The 19123-nt window shown below is 39.4% G+C and overlaps 1 protein-coding gene across 5 annotated transcripts in view; it reads right to left on the bottom strand.

Moving 5' to 3' along the window:
• The window catches only part of GPR179 (G protein-coupled receptor 179), a 41852-nt gene extending 23058 nt beyond the window's left edge, over positions 1 to 18794 (bottom strand). For 3 of the 5 annotated variants that reach the window (XM_039333207.1, XM_039333208.1, XM_039333209.1), the window contains exons 1-2: positions 17642 to 18794; positions 10221 to 10329 (exon numbers count right to left, since the gene is read on the bottom strand). In XM_039333207.1, the coding sequence (XP_039189141.1) occupies positions 10221 to 10329; positions 17642 to 18522 (990 nt within the window). In that variant the 5' untranslated portion in view covers positions 18523 to 18794. Of the gene's footprint in view, positions 1 to 10220; positions 10330 to 16244; positions 16300 to 16691; positions 17265 to 17641 lie in introns of those variants that run through there. The other 2 variants (XM_039333211.1, XM_039333212.1) reach the window with 2 other exon arrangements.
• Positions 18795 to 19123: the final 329 nt, after the last annotated feature.

Below are 19123 nucleotides of genomic sequence, written 5' to 3'. Positions count from 1 at the left end.
AGAACCCTCGATTTCTGGAGAATTTGATTGGATTTCATTATTTTCCTTCTTTCCTTCCTTTCTTCCTTCCTTCCTTCCTTCCTTCCTTCCTTCCTTCCTTCCTTCCTTCCTCCTAAAAAAAATTTACTCTAGTGCAATCAAGGTATTCTGAGAATATTTTAATCGACAGTTTTAGCAACCTCTATAGCAAAAGTTTGAAAACTCTTGTTATAAGATGCTGTGCAAAGTTATAAAAATTATGATTCGATAATTTTAAATAAGCAAAGATTGCCGTTGAATGGAGAGACTCCAAGGCAAAATGTTTACAGTTTTTTCAAGGATTTGGTTGCTCTCTGAAAACTTTAATAAAGAAGCTACAACTTAAATATTTTAAACAAGTTATGTGAAGACTAAAGTATTGGAAAAGACTCTTTTAAAAGGCAATAACAAAAAAGATTGACAGAAGACAAAGTGGCTAAATATTATCAGTGACAACTTAAGCATGAACTTAAAAGACTGTGAAGAGGCAGCTTTGACAGAGAGCCTTGGTGAAATGATGTCCATTGGCGCATTGAGTCATTATGGTACAGAGTATCAGGCAAGAGGCAAAGAATCAGATACTGAACCAAAATTATTCTTTTCAAGGAAAGTGTGTGAGGAATGTCCTGTTTGACTTTGAGTAAGATTTAGGCCCTGAGAGTAACCAATGTAGAAGGAAATCATTCTCATATGTCTTATTTCCACAACATATTCAAGCTAGTCAGTCACTAATCCAGTGAAATCTCCTTACTGATGGGTTCTAGCACCACATTGTCACATTAACTGTGTCAAGAGTCATCTATCTGGAAATACAGAATTCCCACCACTTTCTCTAGGAAGCCTTAATGACTCTGAAGAACTTGTTCCAAAGAGAGTTAGCAAGACTTCATTAGCTGTGGTGATGCAGTGGTTAGAATGCAGCATTGCAGGCTAACTCTGCCCATAGGCAAGAGGTTGATCCTGACCAGCTCAAGATTGACTTGGCCTTTCATCCTTCTCAAGTCAGTAAAAAGAGAACCCAAATTGTTGGGGACAATATGCTGACATCTGTAAACTGCCCAGGAGTGCTGTAAAGCCCTATGGAGAGGTATATAAATCTAAGTGCCATTGCTATTGCCGTAGCTCCTTTCTTATTGCCAGCATGGTTGAATTTTACAGCCAATGAATTTGGGAAGTATATGACTTTGAATTCCTGAGCTGCTCCATACTCAATGCCACATGATGGCAAATTTAAATCTCCAGGCACTACTGACCTTGGAGATCCCACAGCCACCAAGGAGTTCAGGTAGGAATGTTGCTCTGTAGCAGGGAAGTCAATATAGCAACAAAAACCCAAATGATCCCTAAAGCCTGACTTCAACCAGAGGGTGTCACATCCACTTAATTGTATCACAAAGACTCTGAAGTCTTTTAAGTCTTCTCAGATAACAATGGCTATCCTCCCCACTTTTCTTAGGCTCATCATTGATGCTACATTTAAAACCCAGATGGGCACACCTCTGAGAATGGAAAACCCTTCTTTGGCATCAAGTTTCAATTATACCACTAGCTCAGCCACTTTATACAGAATGAGATTATGGATAAGGATTGCTTTGTTATAGACAAATCTGGCATTAAGTAACAGTAGCCAGAGACTGGGGCACCGAGGATCTGATAACTTGGCATTATAGGTGAATACTGGTGCCTTAAGGTAGAATTGGTTTCAAGCATTACGTTTATCTTCTGTGAAGTGAACCTACCTCATGTTCCCGCCAAATTTTTCCCTGCCCATTATAATCTGGATGCCATTCCCTTCCTTCTCTCCTGTCATCCTGTCTCCTACCAGCCCAGTATCTAACCAACCAACCAGCCGGTCAGCCAGCCAGGTAACCAATCAACCAATTACTATAATCATCAAACCGTCTATTCCAATCAAACCCTCATTCAGCAGTGACCCTTCCCCCAATGCATATAATACATGTGAACTACCCTTGTAACACAACCACTTTTCTCTGTACATATTCAACATTTCTTTCCCCAGGAATTCCTGAGTTGGCAGTTGCCACAACATAATTCTAAATACACAATTTTCCATTTCCAATTCAGGGCAAACCCAAAATTCCAATGATCCAGTTAGCACATAAGCAGATAGTCCATCAGACAAATCTTGGTATTCACTCAATGGATATTTTTTTAAAATAAACTGCACTAACAGGACCTTACCTGCAATCATGGGAAACTGGTGGCTAGGCAGCTGTAGATGTCAACCCCTGGCTGAAAAGCCCAAACAAACAAAACATCAGAGCCTTTACAAACTTCTAATGATTACTTTTATTGAGCAGAATCAAGCCGGTAGGGTCAACAGAAGCTAGCTCTAAGAAAAAGGTGGGAAGCAGTTAATTCAAAGAACAAAACTTTTCCCACCCCACATTATCCAATACATCTAGTAATTATTATGAGAACAGACTTTAGTTTCGCCAAAACAATTCTTCAGCAGCTTCAGGTCTCAAGCTCATATAGGACACCTATAGATTCAAAGCTCTCTTCCCTTCCTCCCCCCTCTATTGGCAAGTTAGAAGCACGCTGCGGTTCTAAAGGCAGTAGGGTTTGTAGCTTGATAGGTCACCCCCCCTAGGAAAGAAAACCTAGAAAATAAAAGAATACACATCAACACTTGCTAACTTTTCCCATTGAATGCCACCTTTAGAGTGGGTGCCAGTGCTGGTGCCGGCTTGAGGCCATTACACTCATGCCCTGTGGTCTGGGTACTCTCTGGCTGTGCTCCATACCTATGCCTCAGTGGGGGTTACCAACCCACTCCCTCAAACTACGAAGCAGGTGCTGGTGGCGGGCTGTAGGTTCTCCATCCCAGACTGGGTCCTGGCAGGGAAGGTAGCCCAGATAGCAGGCTAACTGTCCCCCATCATTGCAGCTGCCGCTCCTACCAAGTGCTGGGGTGAAAGGATTGGCCTCAGAGTTGGGGCTGAACTCCTTGGGGTCTGTGGGACTGACTCTCCTCCAGGCTGCTGAACTGAATGGCTGCTGCTGCATTTTGGCAAGTAGCGCTCCCTGGGCGCAAATCCATCCGAGGCTTCACATTTCCACCATTCCATCCCCTTGGCTCCTTTGGGCTGGAGACAGTACAATTGGAACTCCGCTCCAATAGCTCTCTGCAACTCTTCTCTCCGCCTCTCTAACTCGGGCCAGTTGAACTCTGCCACCCCCCAATCCGCTCTGGGTTAGCTTCCTCCATTCAACTCACTGCTTGGGTAGGGTCGAGGCTAGTGGGCTTACGAAGCCGCCTTCAGCTCCAGCTGGAGTTCCACTGATCGATCCTGAGCCAGCTTCAGCCAGCTGCTCCATTTCAGGCCTCTTCTCCTGAGTCTTCACCACCCCTCTGGAGGCTCTCAGCAGGATGTAGGGGCCCAAGACCCCTCAACGGAATTTAATTTGTTTAGACAGCTAGTTTAGTGTCAACCCCTGGCTGAAAAGCCCAACCAAGCAAAACATGATTACTTTTATTGAGCAGGGTCAACAAGAAGCTAGTTCTAAGGAAATGGTGGGAAGTTAATTAAAAGAACAAAACTTTTCCCAGCCCTCTCTGACAGTACAGGTCACATTGTCCAATAGATCTTCTAGTAATGATTATGAGAACAGACTTTAGTTTCACCAAAACAATTCTTCAGCAGCTTCAGATCTCATGCTCATATAGGGCACCTGTAGATTTAAAGCTTTCTTCCCTTCTTCCCCCCTCTGTTGGCAAGTTAGAAGCACACTGTAGTTCTAAACACAGTAGAGTTTGTAGCTTGACAGTAGAGTTAGATGGGTTCAATATTTTCACTTCACCTGACTTTACTCTTATCTTCCAGCAATTTACCGCATTGCTATAATAAGATGTCTCCTGCCAGAGAACATTCCAGTTATCAGCCATCCTGCCCCAATAGCTTCTCCTAGCCCACTGAGAACCTCAAATGGTATCTTCTCTGCTGCCAGACCAAGATGATAATGTCCATCTCAAAACATCATCCAGCTTAAGGGTTCATCTCCATACAATGAGCAGACTGCATTCTCCTTCTTGGCACTTCTCCATGGTGTCCAGTCTGTCCTTGTGTTCAACATCAACTCCTGCCTGGAACACATTCCAACCTCTAGATTCCCTTCAACTTTTTATATAACTGTTCCAACAAACCTCACACCAACAACAAGTATGCCCATTGGTAACAAACCCCAACTACCATGCACTGGTAACAAACAGATTTCCTTGTTGTCTTGCCAGTGATCACACCCTTTGATAAAAAAAATTACTTCATCGTTGATAAAGGAAAGCAAATTATGCCCATGTAGCCAAAGAGTGCATCACTCTTGATAGCAAGTGGTCCTCTTTTGTGTATTGCAAATATTCTGTGGCAAAAATAGATCATCACTGTTGTGTCCTGGGCCTGATGAGGCAACTCAGCAGGCCCAGAAAAATTGCAAATAGTCCCAGGCAACCTAAAAGCTGCCCGGGACCAGACTGGCTGGTGCCGGACTTATGCACATGCGCAAGGCGTGAAGAAAGAGGGTTCCCTATTGGCTGGACTGCCTGGGGGTTGGAAGACTATAAAAGGCCTGTGTGCCTGTTTGCAGTGTTGAGTGAAGTAAGGAGCAATAAAAGAAGTTTGGTTACAACATGTGTCATGCTTCAATGCCTCGAACCCCGAAACACAAAAATCACCATGTGTCTTTATAAAAGATGCTCTCCTTTTTAAAAAAAAGTGTCAAAGAGTAGGCCTCAGTTAGAAGGATTCTTCAATCTAAATCCAGGATAATGGTAAAGAAATATCAGAAAGGAGAGTAGTAAATAATCTTGATGCTGACTATCAAATAATGCATGAATGCTCTGTTTGCATTCCATGCTGTGGGAAACATCATTGAGAGGTATCTAGTGTCAGTTAATGACTTTGTGTCTGGAAGTGAGGTATTTTGCTCTGCACAATAAACATTCTGAGACTGTTAGAATCAAAACAGTAAGGCAGCCCTAACAATTTCTAAAATGCCTTCTCATATCTCAGTGACTTTTCTCTGTGACATGTTTAAAAGATTAAGATGGAGATTCTAGCCCTTCCTCTGTGCTTTAGTTGATCTCTTCTTATCATCTTATTGGATTAAATTAGGAGCAAGTGTCTTGAGTTTTGTATAAAGCACTCTTTATTTGCTTCCTTTCTCTAGCTGGCTCAGCTTGATTCCCTCCTCATTCTCTGGACATCCGTGGCTGAATATTTAAGCATTACACTAACCAAATGTTGGATGACCAAATCCCCTTTTCCTAAAACCTAAATGGATCACTAATGCTGCAGAGTATACTAATCCCCTGAGAAGCAACTATAGCCAAAAGAAAAGCTAACATTATTACTGAATACATACTGAATACTTAAAGGACCAGAAGATACATTAAAACAGAGGTTCCCAATCTTTTAGGCACCAGGGACCGGTTATGTGGAGAGAGATTTTTCCACAGACTGGAAGGGGCATGGTTTTGTGTGCTGCCTGCATCCCATGGATGGGACTTTGTTTGTTTGTGCGGCCCAGTTGCTGACATGCTACGGCCCAGTAGTCGTCCATGGACCAGGGTTGGGGACCCATGCATTAAGCCACAATCTGTATTGGGTCAAGATTTTGCCTTTTCCAATTATTTCATAGGAAAAAAAGGTCTATGCTATGTCTTCTGGTAGTTTAATGTAATCAGAACTCCACTGTTTCCCCCCTTCTCAGCATTGGAAGGAGCAAAGAGTCATAGAATAATAGATTCACAGGGCTGGAAGAGACCTTGGAGGTCTTATAGTCCAACCCCCTTCCCAAGGCAGCAGTCCTTATACCATCCCAGAGAAATGGCTGTCCAATCTTTTCTTAAAAACCTTCAGTGATGGAGCATTGACAACTCTGGGAGGCAAGCTGCTCCATTGATTAATTGTTCTTATTGTCAGGAACCTCCTCCTTATTTCCAGGTTGAATCTCCCTCTGATAAGCTTCCACCCATTGCTCTCTATAGAGATTTAGTACTTCTTTACATAAAGGCAACTCCTCTTCCTCTTTTGTTGGGTCTGTTTCATTTGAACAATTTATATCCTTTTAGCAATATGTTCCAATCATAGATTCCATCCAGCCAAATTTCAGTAATAGCTACAATATCATGCCTGCACTCATGTACTAGAATCTCAAGTTCTCCCTGTTTATTCCCCATACATTGAGCACTAGTGTACGGGCATTTGAGCCCTTTATGACTGACCTTGTGTTTGCTTCCTGCATCTCCTATTGTATACTTGAATGTCCCTGGCTTCTCATCACCTCCTTCCTCTTTGTCTGATTTGTTATCTTGGGATTCATGCTAAAAATTGGTCTCCTTCTCCCTCCAGTTTTAGTTTAAAGATCTATGGCTGAGGTGAGCTAGCTGTTTCCCAAACACATTCTTCCCAATCTTTGGGAAATGCCAGAAGCCCTTCTTGTAGGTAAAGTAAAACATGATACAGAAATCAAAAGTTCTCTTGAGGGCAGCATTTCCAGAGCCAGCAGCAGTTAATCTCTAAAGTCTTCATTCCCTCACTGGGTGTTAACACCACCTGTGCTCCTAATCGGTTGCCTTTTTGCCTAGCTGCTCATAGTCCCTTGATCAGTTTCTCAGGCTCTTGTGTATGAATGCAGATTTCCAAGAAACAGCCTGGAAAGACAATTGCCTCCAGTGCTGCAAGCAGCTAGAAGAGCATTGCATGAAGGGCAACATAAGGAATGCATTTGTGTAAGTCAAAAGGATTCAAACACTATTTACTGCTCATAAAAGCATCATCAAAAATAATCAAGGGGAAGAACTACAGTATCCGACCAAAGTGTAAAGAACAGATGGCAACAATATACAGAAGAGTTGTAGGCCAGCAACAAAGAAGCCCAGTTTCTCCAGGAGGATGAAGAAAGGGAAGCTGAAAATAGAACCAGCCACCGAACAACAAAGCCCCAACTGTTGATGCCATCCCTGTGTAGAATTGCTGAAACCTGTACTACCACAATCTTTACAGCTTTGTGCCAGAAAATTTGGGAAACAAATATAAAGCAGAGGGCAGGAAATGACCAGCATTCATTCCAATGCCAAAAAGGGCACCTCTAAGCGTTCCTCCAATTACTGTACAATTGCCCTCATTTCTCACACTACCAAGTTTCTCCTTAAAACCATGTATCAACCTGTGCTGATCAAAAGGAAATTACCAGATGTTTAAGTTGGCTTCAGAGAGGGTCATGGCAGTCGTGACTATATTGCAGACCTATGCTTGATCATGAGAAAATCTCAAGAATATCAAAAGAATATCTTCATCTGCTTTATTGTCTACAAGAAATCCTTCGATCATGGCAAGCTTTGGAGATGCCTAAAAGATTTGCAAGTGACAATGTATCTGCTCAAGGTATTACTACCTCAGTGAAAACTAAACTGTTGCTTTCATTTAAAAAAACTCTGTAACTCACCCCACTCCTTTCTTTATGTTTAACTGGTCTACAAGCCTGGAAGAAAATGCAACATTGTTTTTAATCATGTTAGAAACAGCTGTGGAAAAACCCAACTTTAAAGTCTAAAAGCAAGGACCTAGCCCAAGGGTAGGCAACCTTGGCTCTTTTATGACTCGTGGACTTCAACTCCCAGAATTTCTGAGCCAGCATGAAGTCCACGAGTCATAAAAGAGCCAAGTTGCCTACCCCTGACCTAGCCCATCAATATTCATTGCAAGTTGTGTTCAGTGCTCGTAATGAAACACACAGACAATCTCACACACATAAGAAAATGCTTCAGTGCTGATATGCTCATTACTGGGCTGCAAATCTACAGAACAGCTGAAGGTGGCAGATTTGTCAGCAGTGAGATGCGTGGGGATGGACGATGTGGGGAGGTTAGAGGAAAAGGGAAAGAAACAGATCAAGCAGGGATGCAGAAAAAGATTGTGAAGAAGGCAATAATGGAGGAAGAAAAGTCATGCTGACTGGGACGGAGCTAGCCAGGCAGTATAGATTGCTCAGAGAAAGAAAGAAAAGGGAAGGCTAAACAGAAATCCAAGAAAACTAGCCTCCTAACAATGTTAGAATGTTAGAGTAAACTCTGCAGAAAATTTCACTTGATTCCAAAAGAAAATATTCCAATTTTAAATTGAACTGTTGCAAATAATGATATCATCCACAATCAATGAAATGAAGCTTTCAGTTTTAAAGTGGAAATTACTTTTGCAAGGAATTTTAAATCATAAGATCAGTGAAAATGAAAAAAAAATGAATTTTTAAAACAATTGCTAGACAAATACATTATAAAAATGGCAAATTACCACACCCCGTTAATATTGCTTTTAGTAATGAAGGCAGAATTTACTTCTCTAAATATAACAACTTTATAGATGTAAAATTAGAGTTAACTTTAAAAGAAATGCTCCTTATGTAAGATAGTGTTATGCAACTTTAGCAACTTTTAAGATGTGTGGACTTTGGTTCCCAGAATTCCCCACCCATCACAAGCGGACTTTGTAACACTCATGTTAAAGTTGTCAAGGTTCTGAAAAACTGATCTAAGGCACTGTTCTATTTCTTTTTCATGAATTCAGTTAATTCTCTCCTGTCTATTCTGAAGAGAGCAGCTTCTTGATGGCTACTCTACATATTTGCACAGTACATTCATGCAGTTTAGGTTATTAATATTAATGAGTGAATTTCTTAAAGCAGCTACAAGTTTTTTTTCAGACTCCCTTGGAAGCTTGAGAAGAGACAGGATTCTTTAATGAACAGCAGACAGCTATGTAGTGCTTCAAATTATACAGGATGTGAACTAAGAGAGCAGGAACAGTCATCTCTGTAAATATGGGATTGGTTTAGTGCAGGGGTAGGCAACCTTGGCTCTTTTATGACTCGTGGATTTCAACTCCCAGAATTCCTGAGCCAGCCATGCTGGCTCAGGAATTCTGGGAGTTGAAGTCCACGAGTCATAAAAGAGCCAAGGTTGCCTACCCCTGGTTTAGTGAGTTGAAAGCAAGCACAACAATCATTCTTCCTCCTTCTCAAAAGCACCACAAAACCCAAGGAAGAATAATGAAATCCCCATAGTTGGAGGAATGGATTGTGAAAGTGTCATAATTCTTACAAATGGCAAAACTGACCTGCCTGGTCAGAGGAAAAAAAAAACCCACAAGTTTTCTAAAAGACTGGAAACCTTATGCTGTGTGGATTTTTTGTTGAAAGATGAAAGAAATGTCATAGTGATTTATGGGCTTGAAGATTTAGGAAGATGTAGATTGTGAGAGGCTGAAAAGATTTGTGTAATAACTAAGAGGGAGGAGGGATTATAAATTTGTAACTATCTGTTGAAAAGAAGATTGCAAGTCATAACATTTCTTTTTATTTTTCATTCTCTTTTTTGTTTCTTGCATCTTTTTCTTTATATATATATTTTTCTTTTGATTTGTGTTTTAGTCTATAAAAATCTGAATATCTATCTATCTATCTATCTATCTATCTATCTATCTATCTATTTAAAGGAATACATAGAGATAGAGATATATAAATATTCCTCACATTAGTTGTCATTTAGTGACCATTCAAAGTTATGATGGACCCTCCTAAAAGCTACTTATAGCCCAGTGTTACAGTGTCCACGCCCCTCAGTCATAGGGATGCATTATGAGTGCTCAGCAATCACCCCACATTTATGGAAGTTTGCAGCATCTCACAGTCATATGATGACCTGTTTTATGATCATCACTACTTATGACTGTAATTGCCAGGTTCAATTACCATCATATGTCAAGGACTACCTGTAAACAACAACAACAACAAAATACTATATAAGCTCAGCAGCTAAGTACTAGGCCTGTGCTCATGTGGAGTTCAAAGTCCTTTTTCTGAATTATTTTTAAAGTATACGTAGCTCTATTACATCATAATTCTAAATAAGAACATTAGATGGGACGGGGAACATCTGTCCTCCAGATGCTGCTAAAATGAAACTGGCCATCCCTCAACGTTATGGCCATTGTTTGGGGCACCTGGAATATGTAGTTCAGTAACATCTGGAAAACACACCTTTTCCATCACTAATATAGTGGTGTTTATATAGGGATGTCTGGAAAGATGGTTCCAGAGGATTGGCACAATAATAAGGAAGACCCCCCAGTTCACAGTCTGACATGATAATATAGCTGGGAGCAGAACTCCAAAGCTCTCCTTACCTGGGTGCTGTTGAGGTCACACTGATGTGTGTTTGCAAACCATCCTCCGTTAGTGGCACACTGGTTTATATCAACATTTTGAATTTTAACATCCAGCCTCATGACCCCTCTGGAACAGATAAGGTGATGATTTTAGCATATTTTGGGAGAGAAGGGATTCAACAATTCTAATACTTGATTATATGGAATCATATAATCACTGCAGATGACATTGCCATTGGCTGGAATGTATTAAGAATTGCTCTGATGAACAATCCATGTGCATGAGCAAAATAATATCCTATCTGAGGAGGTAGCAGAAATAAGAGAAGACAAAGAGAAGAGGCTGAAACATTTACTGAATGGGAAAGCATGGAATTGATCCAAACTAAATACAGTATGTTTTTAATACTGCTGCTGCTGCTTTAAATTAGAAAAGTGAAGTTAATACACAGAATTTGGGATGCAGCTTCACTAGCCCTGAGATTTTGTAACCTAGGATTTGCATCAGTTATTCCCATGATCACCAAATAAGTATGTTCAACTCTTTAGAGGAAAAACCCCAGTATGACACAGAAAAAGTTGACAACTTTATATTAGCAACTTGGCTTCCTTTCTTGCCTTCTCCCTTCCTTCAGATTCTTTCTTTGCGTTATATCAGGGCACAGCAGCTTCACTGATGCACATGGATAAGACCTTCAGCAAGGCAGAGAGTAAAAGCATAAAAATACAGGATACTCTTAAAGAGTGACTAGCTACAGAAAGTAGAACGGCAGTACAGTATAGTAGGTGCATTCTTTCACACTGGCCTATTGCATCATGTAAAGATGTTTAAAGGGTTCATATGTTGTGATGCTATAATGTGTTTTTCTAACAGATTAATCCTGTAATTTATATATCCTGACTGATGATTTCATAAGCTTAGAAAACTTAGAAAATCGTTTTATATTCAATCAAATTGGTTCTATTATTTGTATGAACATGTGTGATCTCAAAAAGCAACAATTCATCAAAGGCCAATTTGTATATTAAATAAATGGTCTATGACAACAAGTCTATGATTGGGATCACATTTCATACCAAACAATGATTTAACTATGGATGAGAGATTTCATCAGTAGTTTGATGATACTTAGTTATAATCTCTAACATGTGCTGTCTGAGTGATGCTGTAGAGTCCTGCCTTGGTGTCTGGAAGCTGTGCAGGTCTGGAAGGAAAACAACAGGCTTCAGTTCAATCCTATAAAGACCAACTGGTTTTGGGTTTTAAGACCTCCTGATTTTGGGGACTTTCCATCTGTTGTTTTAGATGGGATTGCATTGCTCCTGGCAGATCATGTACACAATTTGGGGTTCTTCTGGATTCACAACTAGTAATTGAAGAGCAGGTGGCAGTGTATCAATTGTGCCTTTCCTGGACTGAATGGCACTGCTCAAAGTCACTCATGCCCTAGTCATCTCTTGTTTGAATTACTGCTATATGCTGTACATGGAGTTGCCGTTGAAGAATATTTGGAAGTTTTAGCTGGGTTAAACTGTAGTGGTGTGGGCACTTATAGGCATCATTATTCAGCACATGGGACACCTCTGTTCCATGAACTGCACTGGTTACTAGAAAGCTTCCAGGTAGAACTCAGCTTGCTGGTAATTACTTTAAAGCCCTTCATGATCTGGAATTGGGTTATCTCTGAAAACTTCTCTCCCCAGTTGGATTTATCTTTCCTATTAGAGTTGGCAGAAAAGTCATTCTCTGAATCCTATCTCTGATGGACTCAGGAAAGAGCCACAAGACATAATTCTACCCATGAGATCAGATTTGTTCTAACCCTGATGGCTTTTCATAACGTTTTGAAGATTTGGTTTTACTATCTAGCCTGGGTCCTGGTGCTGTGTCTGTATCTGTTTCTTAGCTCTGGAACCTGCAGTGGATATTTGTTAGGCTATTTTATTTCATTTATAGTTTTATTTTATTGTTTACATTGTTTTTAACTGTTAACCTCCCAAAGTCATCAAGAAAGATGGATGGCCATAATTTAATAAATAAGTAAGATAAAACTCAGCAAACCATGTTGTCTCTGTACAGTACCCTGGCTGTATTTATAAAATATGCTTTCTTGTGCTACCAAATAATCTGGGGGGGGGGCAAGATTTGCAATGAATTTTAATCTAACTATAGAGGCTCAATTTATTCAAATTCAAATGATGCTAACATGTAGTAACAGAGGGTCCTTGATTATGATCACTCATTCAGCAACTATTTAAATTTACAGCAGTTCTGGCCACTGCAGCATCCTCACGGTCATGAGATTGTGTTCGCGATACTTAGCATGCAGTTCACAAATGCTATGTCACAGCAAGCCACAGTCAAATGATTGCAATTGTCAACCTCTCCTGCTGGCTTCCAACAAGCAAAGTCAATGGGGAAGCTGGCAGGAATTCAAAAGTCAGAGTCACATACAGAGTCCTTACTAAGCAGTGCAGTCATGTGATATCATCCTTTATGACTGGTTCACTTAGTGACAACAATTTCAGGTTGAATTATTGTAATAAATCAAGACCTACCTGTATTTAAATTGTAATTCAATATGAAATACAAATTCTTTCTTTGAATCATAAAATGAGCAAACAGATTTTAGCCTACAGCATTTTGTAGAGATCAGTCCATGACATTAGTCTCTGATTGCTGTATTATGTAAACTTATGCAATTGCATTAGAGTAACTCTATAAATTGTAATTATTACCAATAGATAAGTGTATAAGAATGCAGCCAATATGTTTTTCTGAAAACAATTCATAATGACTACATTATTAGTAGCATTATTGTTGCTTGGTTACAACATATCATTCCAAATACAAATTTATCAAAACTGTTTAAGATTGTGTCAATAATCCTAAACTAAAAATACATTTTTTTAAATAAAGTAACAATTTTAAAAAAGCAGGGACTCTTCTCATAGGAGAGTTGATAGAAATAAAATTCAGAACATCTTTTCGTGACAAGATGTTTGCCTTCCTTATTCTCTCTCCTCATTTTGTTACTACAGGCTCAATCCTGAATAAAGGATCTAAAATATCATTTCACAAATACCAGTCTTCCCACTATCTGCTTCACTTGGCTCTTAAATTCATGGAATAAGTGGGAAAAGAAATTGTTTTTAGCATTTGTCTATTTTTGGCATGGTATGGTCAGAGCTGGTATCATTTGTAGAGATCTTTTCAACCCTGCCTAATTTGTAAATTACATGCATTAACCACCAGAATGCAGCAGGTCTAACTCATGTTTGTTTTAAATCTAGGATTAACCTGCTGATCATCCCAAAGGTGATCAAATTAATCATTCCACTAGCACCTTACTGCCTGTTGTTGCCCAGTTGTGCACTTCCTAATTTGTTTATTGAACAAACAATACAGTCGGTAAAGGGTCAAGTGAGGAGGATGGCAGAGAGTTAATACACTTTCTTCTGACCCTGTTTCTCAAAACAAGGCCTGATTACATACATTTCATTGAAAATAATAGCTCAGCTTCCCTGTTTTTCTGGAAGAATAATGTCTGCTTAACCATCTATTATCCTTGAATGTGGCACGCCATAGTATGATTAGATTAACTCGTCTAAAGCAGCCACAGCTCAAGATCATGATTATGGGACTCGTGGATCTGAAAAACATGATAATCTACAACATGACTTAATGTGTCACAATGTAATAACAATAACAATAACAATGATAATAATAATATAATAAAGTTGGAAGGGACTTTAGAGGTCATCTGTTCTAACCGCCTGCTCAGGCAGGAAACCCTATAGTATACCATTTCAGACAAATGGCTGTCCAGTCTTTTCTTAAAAACTTCCAGTGTTGAAGCATTCACCACTTCTGGAGGCAGGTTGTTCCACTGGTTAATTGTTCTAACTGTCAGGAAGTTTCTCCTTAGTTCTAGGTTGCTTCTCTCCTTGATTAGTTTCCACCCATTGCTTCTTGTCCTGCCTTCAGGTGCCTTGGAAAATAGCTTGACTCCCTCTTCTTTGTGGCAGCCCCTGAGATATTGGAACACTGCTATCATGTCCCCCCTCAACCTTCTCTTCATTACACTAGACATATCCAATTCCAGCAGCCTTTCCTTATATGCTTTAGCCTCCAGTCATCTTTGTTGCTCTTCTCTGTACTCTTTCTAGAGTCTCGACATCTTTTTTTATATTGTGGTGACCAAAACTAGATCCAGTATTCCAAGTGTGGCCTTATCAAGGCATTGTAAAGTGGTATTAATACTTCATGTGATTTTGATTCTATCCCTCTGTTAATGCAGCCCAGCACTTTGTTGGCCTTTTTGGCAGCTGCAGCACACTGCTGGCTCATATTTAAGTGATTGTCCACTAGGACTCTGAGGTCCCTCTCACAGTTACTACAATTGAGCAAAGTACCCCCTATACTATACCTGTACATTTATTTTTCTTGCCTAAATGTAGAACCTTACTTTTTTCACCATTGAATTTCATTTTGTTAGATAGTGCCCAGTGTTCAAGTCTGTCCAGATCCTTCTGTATCCTAAGCCTGTCTTCTGGAGTGTTGGCTATTCCTACTAGCTTGGTGTCGCTGCAAATTTGATGATTTCCCCATTTATCCCTTGTCCAAATTGTTGATGAAGATATTGAAGAGCACTGGGCCCAGAACGGAGCCCTGGGGCACCCCACATGAAGTAGTCAGTGTTTCAGTGAGAGATAGATAGAATTGTATACATACACACACATAAAACAAAAATTAAGGAAAAAATTAAGGAAATTCTATTGTACTTTTAATAAGCTTATCTCAGTTTTGAATTATTTGATAAAAAGGAGCATATGCAACTTTGTTATATCTTGGAGGTTGCAAAAATTCACATGAATAGCAGCAAAGACAGCAGCCAGGTGTTATAGGTGTTGTATGTCTCTGCTGCTGTCAAGTGATCATCTGGATTTTGAAGCCCAAATCTTGTAGCCTTCTCATACCAAGTTAGAATATCTACCTCAATATTAATTATATTTATAATGACATATTGAATCTCCAACTAGTTAACCCAATTTTATTATATTGTCTTAATCCAGCCATTATGCTTAGCGTATAATTCAGAATGTCTTCTGAATCTGTAAAATAAAGTTAAGTGAATAAACCAAAGTTCAGCTCATCATGGCAATGTGTCTTGTACTGACACAACCACTGTTAAATAAGTGTCAGCTTTTGCAGTGTCTCAGACTGATTTACCATATCCTGGGCTACAAGAGATCTGAACTTGGAATATTTTTCATCCAATCATGTTTTCTCCCTCAGAACAACTCTAGGCCTCTTGGATGGAATCAACACTTGTATTTCCCACAATACCCTGAAAGGCAGCTACTTTGGGATATTATGAGAAATTAATAAATAAATCTAATTCAAGCCATTCACAGTTATTTAAAGTGTCTAGCTCAAAACTATCTTTTAGTAGATATTTACAGAAGACATTAACAGTTATCTTTGCTAAACCAGTGGCAGTTGTTTGAATATGTTAGTTGTTAGTGCAAGACCGGTGCCACAATTAAACTATAGCTAGCCCTACAGATTGTGATTGTAGACTTGAGCGGATCAGTTGCAAAGTAGGGACATTCATGCTGTTCTACCGGCTGTGAGATTGTATCAGATAGGCTATGGTAGTATTCTATAATGAAAGCTAATCCTTCAAAATAAGATCTGCTTAAACTTCTGAATAGCCTTTCTGGATTGTTTTCAGTAGATCAGCAGAATCTGAAGAAATTTAGTTCTTATTTATGCGAAAGATGTAACACATCTTTTTTTTAACCTAAAGCAGCCTTGGAATATGCCCTTTAATTCTGAATTGAGGGGAAATGCACAGATTTCTTAATATGTACAAAAACCCTTCTTAGAAGGAAGCTCATGCTGTAGAGTATAATAGGGTGTGTTTCCTCAGCACATCATCTTCACCATCCTTGACAGCCACTTACAATTTATTTTTGGTATATAACAATTCAGAATCTAGCATTTCACACTAAACTGGTGGTTTCTAAGATATTTACCATTGAGATCGTGGACTCAGGACATTTTAAGTCTTCTTTCTGACCTCCTCCATATCTAATTAAAAAAAATTAGTTATGCTTTTGGTGAACCAACCAATCAATGATAGACACCACTTAAGTCTATTGTGTGAACTTATCTTAGTTTGAATCCAATCAAGTATGGTAATTGTTGGTAAAGTATGATTAAATTATTTCTGTGCAAATGGGTTTATCAGACTTAATAGACTGAAGCAGTTTTTGAACACACAGATCAACTTTGTAAAGAATAATGTGGTAATAACAAATAACTTGTGAAAAAGAATGTTCCTTATTGCTCCTAAAAATCTCTTCTAGATAAGCAGTAAAGAAAGTTGTCAGTATATGTATATACTGACAACTGTTTTCTCCTTTGTTAATTACAAATTATCAGTAGAATATAAGTAAACAGAAACTTCTGTAGAATAGTACCTTGTGTTGGGAGGAAAAGATATAAGTAGCCTCTGAAATCCATTCTGATAAATGCTACAGCCCATTCCATCTCTCTTCATTCAGGGTCTTCTTCCAGATGGGACTTTTGTTTCTTCAGCTAGGCTCTTGGGTCTTAGTTAAGACCCCATCTTGTAAAGTACTTAATAGCATACTTATTTAATATCAAATTTTAATATCTGTAGAATTTTAAATATTCTTTAAAATAAGGAATAAATGCTAAAATTGAATACAAGATATTTTCTCTCCCTTCCAGGCCAGTCTCGTAACCTGAGTATGAAGGATAGATTGAGATTCCAGATATTTATCCTGGAATATGGAAAATCTTATAGGATAAATCAAAAGCTGCCTCTGAATGTACACTGAATGCTTTCTCATTATGTTTAAGTACAACCCATTACTGTACAACCCTTTAAGACATCACAGCTCAGCTTCCCCCCTAAAAAAGTTGAACATATCCTTTCTATTTTAGAGATTAACCTAAACTATTCCAGTAGAAGTGCAAGCAATGAATATTAATCCATGAAAACAAAGTACTTTACATATGCTTATATAAATACATATTATTGTTATTACTATTCTTACTTTTAATAGCAGGTTCTGAGATGGAGTTTAATTTTTTTAACTCTGCAATATTTTTGTAAGCAGCTGTTTGCAAATCCTGATGAGCTTCTCAGTAGAATATGTATTTTAGCAATAAATAGATAGTGATAAATATATTTAGAGTCTATACATGATGGTAACTTTCAGCCCCACCGAGAAGGGTATTGGATAAATTTTCTCTCCACATTCTCCATCTGACTTATTCCCTGCCCAGTTCCCTAACAACTGCTTATATTTGTCTAATGTGAGAAGATCCAGTGTTGGATCTCCTGTATCCTATGTGATTTGGATCAAAATCTCATCCCTTATCACTATCCTCTTTCACTCACTTGAATTCTGGATTGAGGTCAGGCTTGAGGCCGTAGAATGAAGAGGAGAGTGTAACCATCCAGGTGGGCAAGAATTTTCCATCTTCACATTCCAGGAAAGGCGATGACCATTTGATATAACCCCGATCCATCACATAACTATCTCCTTGGCTCCATTTGGGGGTTTCTAGCGTCTTCAGATCATTGCTAAGAGTTCTCTTATAAAGTGGTGGAGTCCTTTGGAACCGGAAGAAATTGTACCACTCGTTTTCCCAAGTCAAATTCCTTAGGTTCTCTGAAAAGGCAGAAAGATCTTGAAGTAAGATCTCACTATTCCTCTTCGTGGCTTGAAGTATCATCTGGGGCTTGGAAGACAAAGGATGAGCATCAAAAGTCAATATGGCTCGGTAAACCTGAGAATCCCCTTCTATAACACTTCTCACCAAGGCATGGTACCATTCTACATCCTCTTTCACACTGGATTCCCGAATGTCATTAGTCTGAAAAACCATATTGAGGAAATTGGTGGCATGGGTCAAGGTGTCAGTAGCACTGCGTAGATAGGAATATAAGGCTGGCAGAGGGCGAGAGTCCTTCCCTAAAGCCCTCATTTCAAATCTCTGGGTACAGTTGACTTGTGAGAGGCTCAGGGCATCTCCAGAGTACAGGAAGGCCATTGCTGCCTCTGATCCCTCAGGTTCAGCCTTATCCGAATTAAGGGTAGGCACCCATGTGAAATCTGAAACCAAAACAGATGAAGATGAAGGCATCCACTCATTCATTTTGGGTGTCCTGGTTTTGGGTGGAGCCAACTGCTGTTGTTGTTGGAAGATTTTGGCTGCTTGTAGGAGTTTGAGATGGAAGCACCAAATAAGAAATCCCAGAAGAGATGAAGTCTTCATGGTTTAGCAAAAGGTGTAGAAAATAACTGTGTCATCCAATAGAAATCATTTCAAGCACGGAAAAGCCCTCTTGAGAACTCCTGATGTATCTGATGGGAATGTCGAGATGGTCAGAAAACAGAGGAATAAAGGCATGAGAATCAAAGAAGCAGCAAGTCAATCTGTTAAATGATTGTCCCCAAAGAACAGTTGCTGAATAGTATCCTGCTTCCTTTTATAATTTACAGGAGTTTCTCATTGTCTCTCACCCTCTATTTTTTGCTGTCCCTTATATCTTCACCGAGTCCCTGACTGGTGATGGAGCAGACGTCACCACAATATGAGCAGCTGCTGGCACTTCCCCCCTCCTTTCCCTCTCTACTATTATATGCATGGGATTTTAAATCTCTGCAGATCCACACACACATTCATATACACAAACATACTAAGAGCTCAGTCAATAGCCTTATTTGCTAATGCTTGAAATGGAAACATCCTGTTTAAGGCCAGAAAGAGAGAAAGGAAAGGAAAGAGAGAAAAATGAGAAGGGAAGGAATCTGTCTTTCAGTCTATCTCTATCTCACTTTACTTCCATTAGGGAATCTTGGTCTGACAGTAGTAC

Source organism: Crotalus tigris, unplaced genomic scaffold (genome assembly GCF_016545835.1).
Source record: "Crotalus tigris isolate CLP2741 ecotype Arizona unplaced genomic scaffold, ASM1654583v1 scf7180000024472.5447098, whole genome shotgun sequence".
Lineage (NCBI taxonomy): Eukaryota > Metazoa > Chordata > Lepidosauria > Squamata > Viperidae > Crotalus > Crotalus tigris.
The sequence above is the reverse complement of the archived record's forward strand: the minus strand, read 5'-3'. Positions and strand labels throughout refer to the sequence as shown.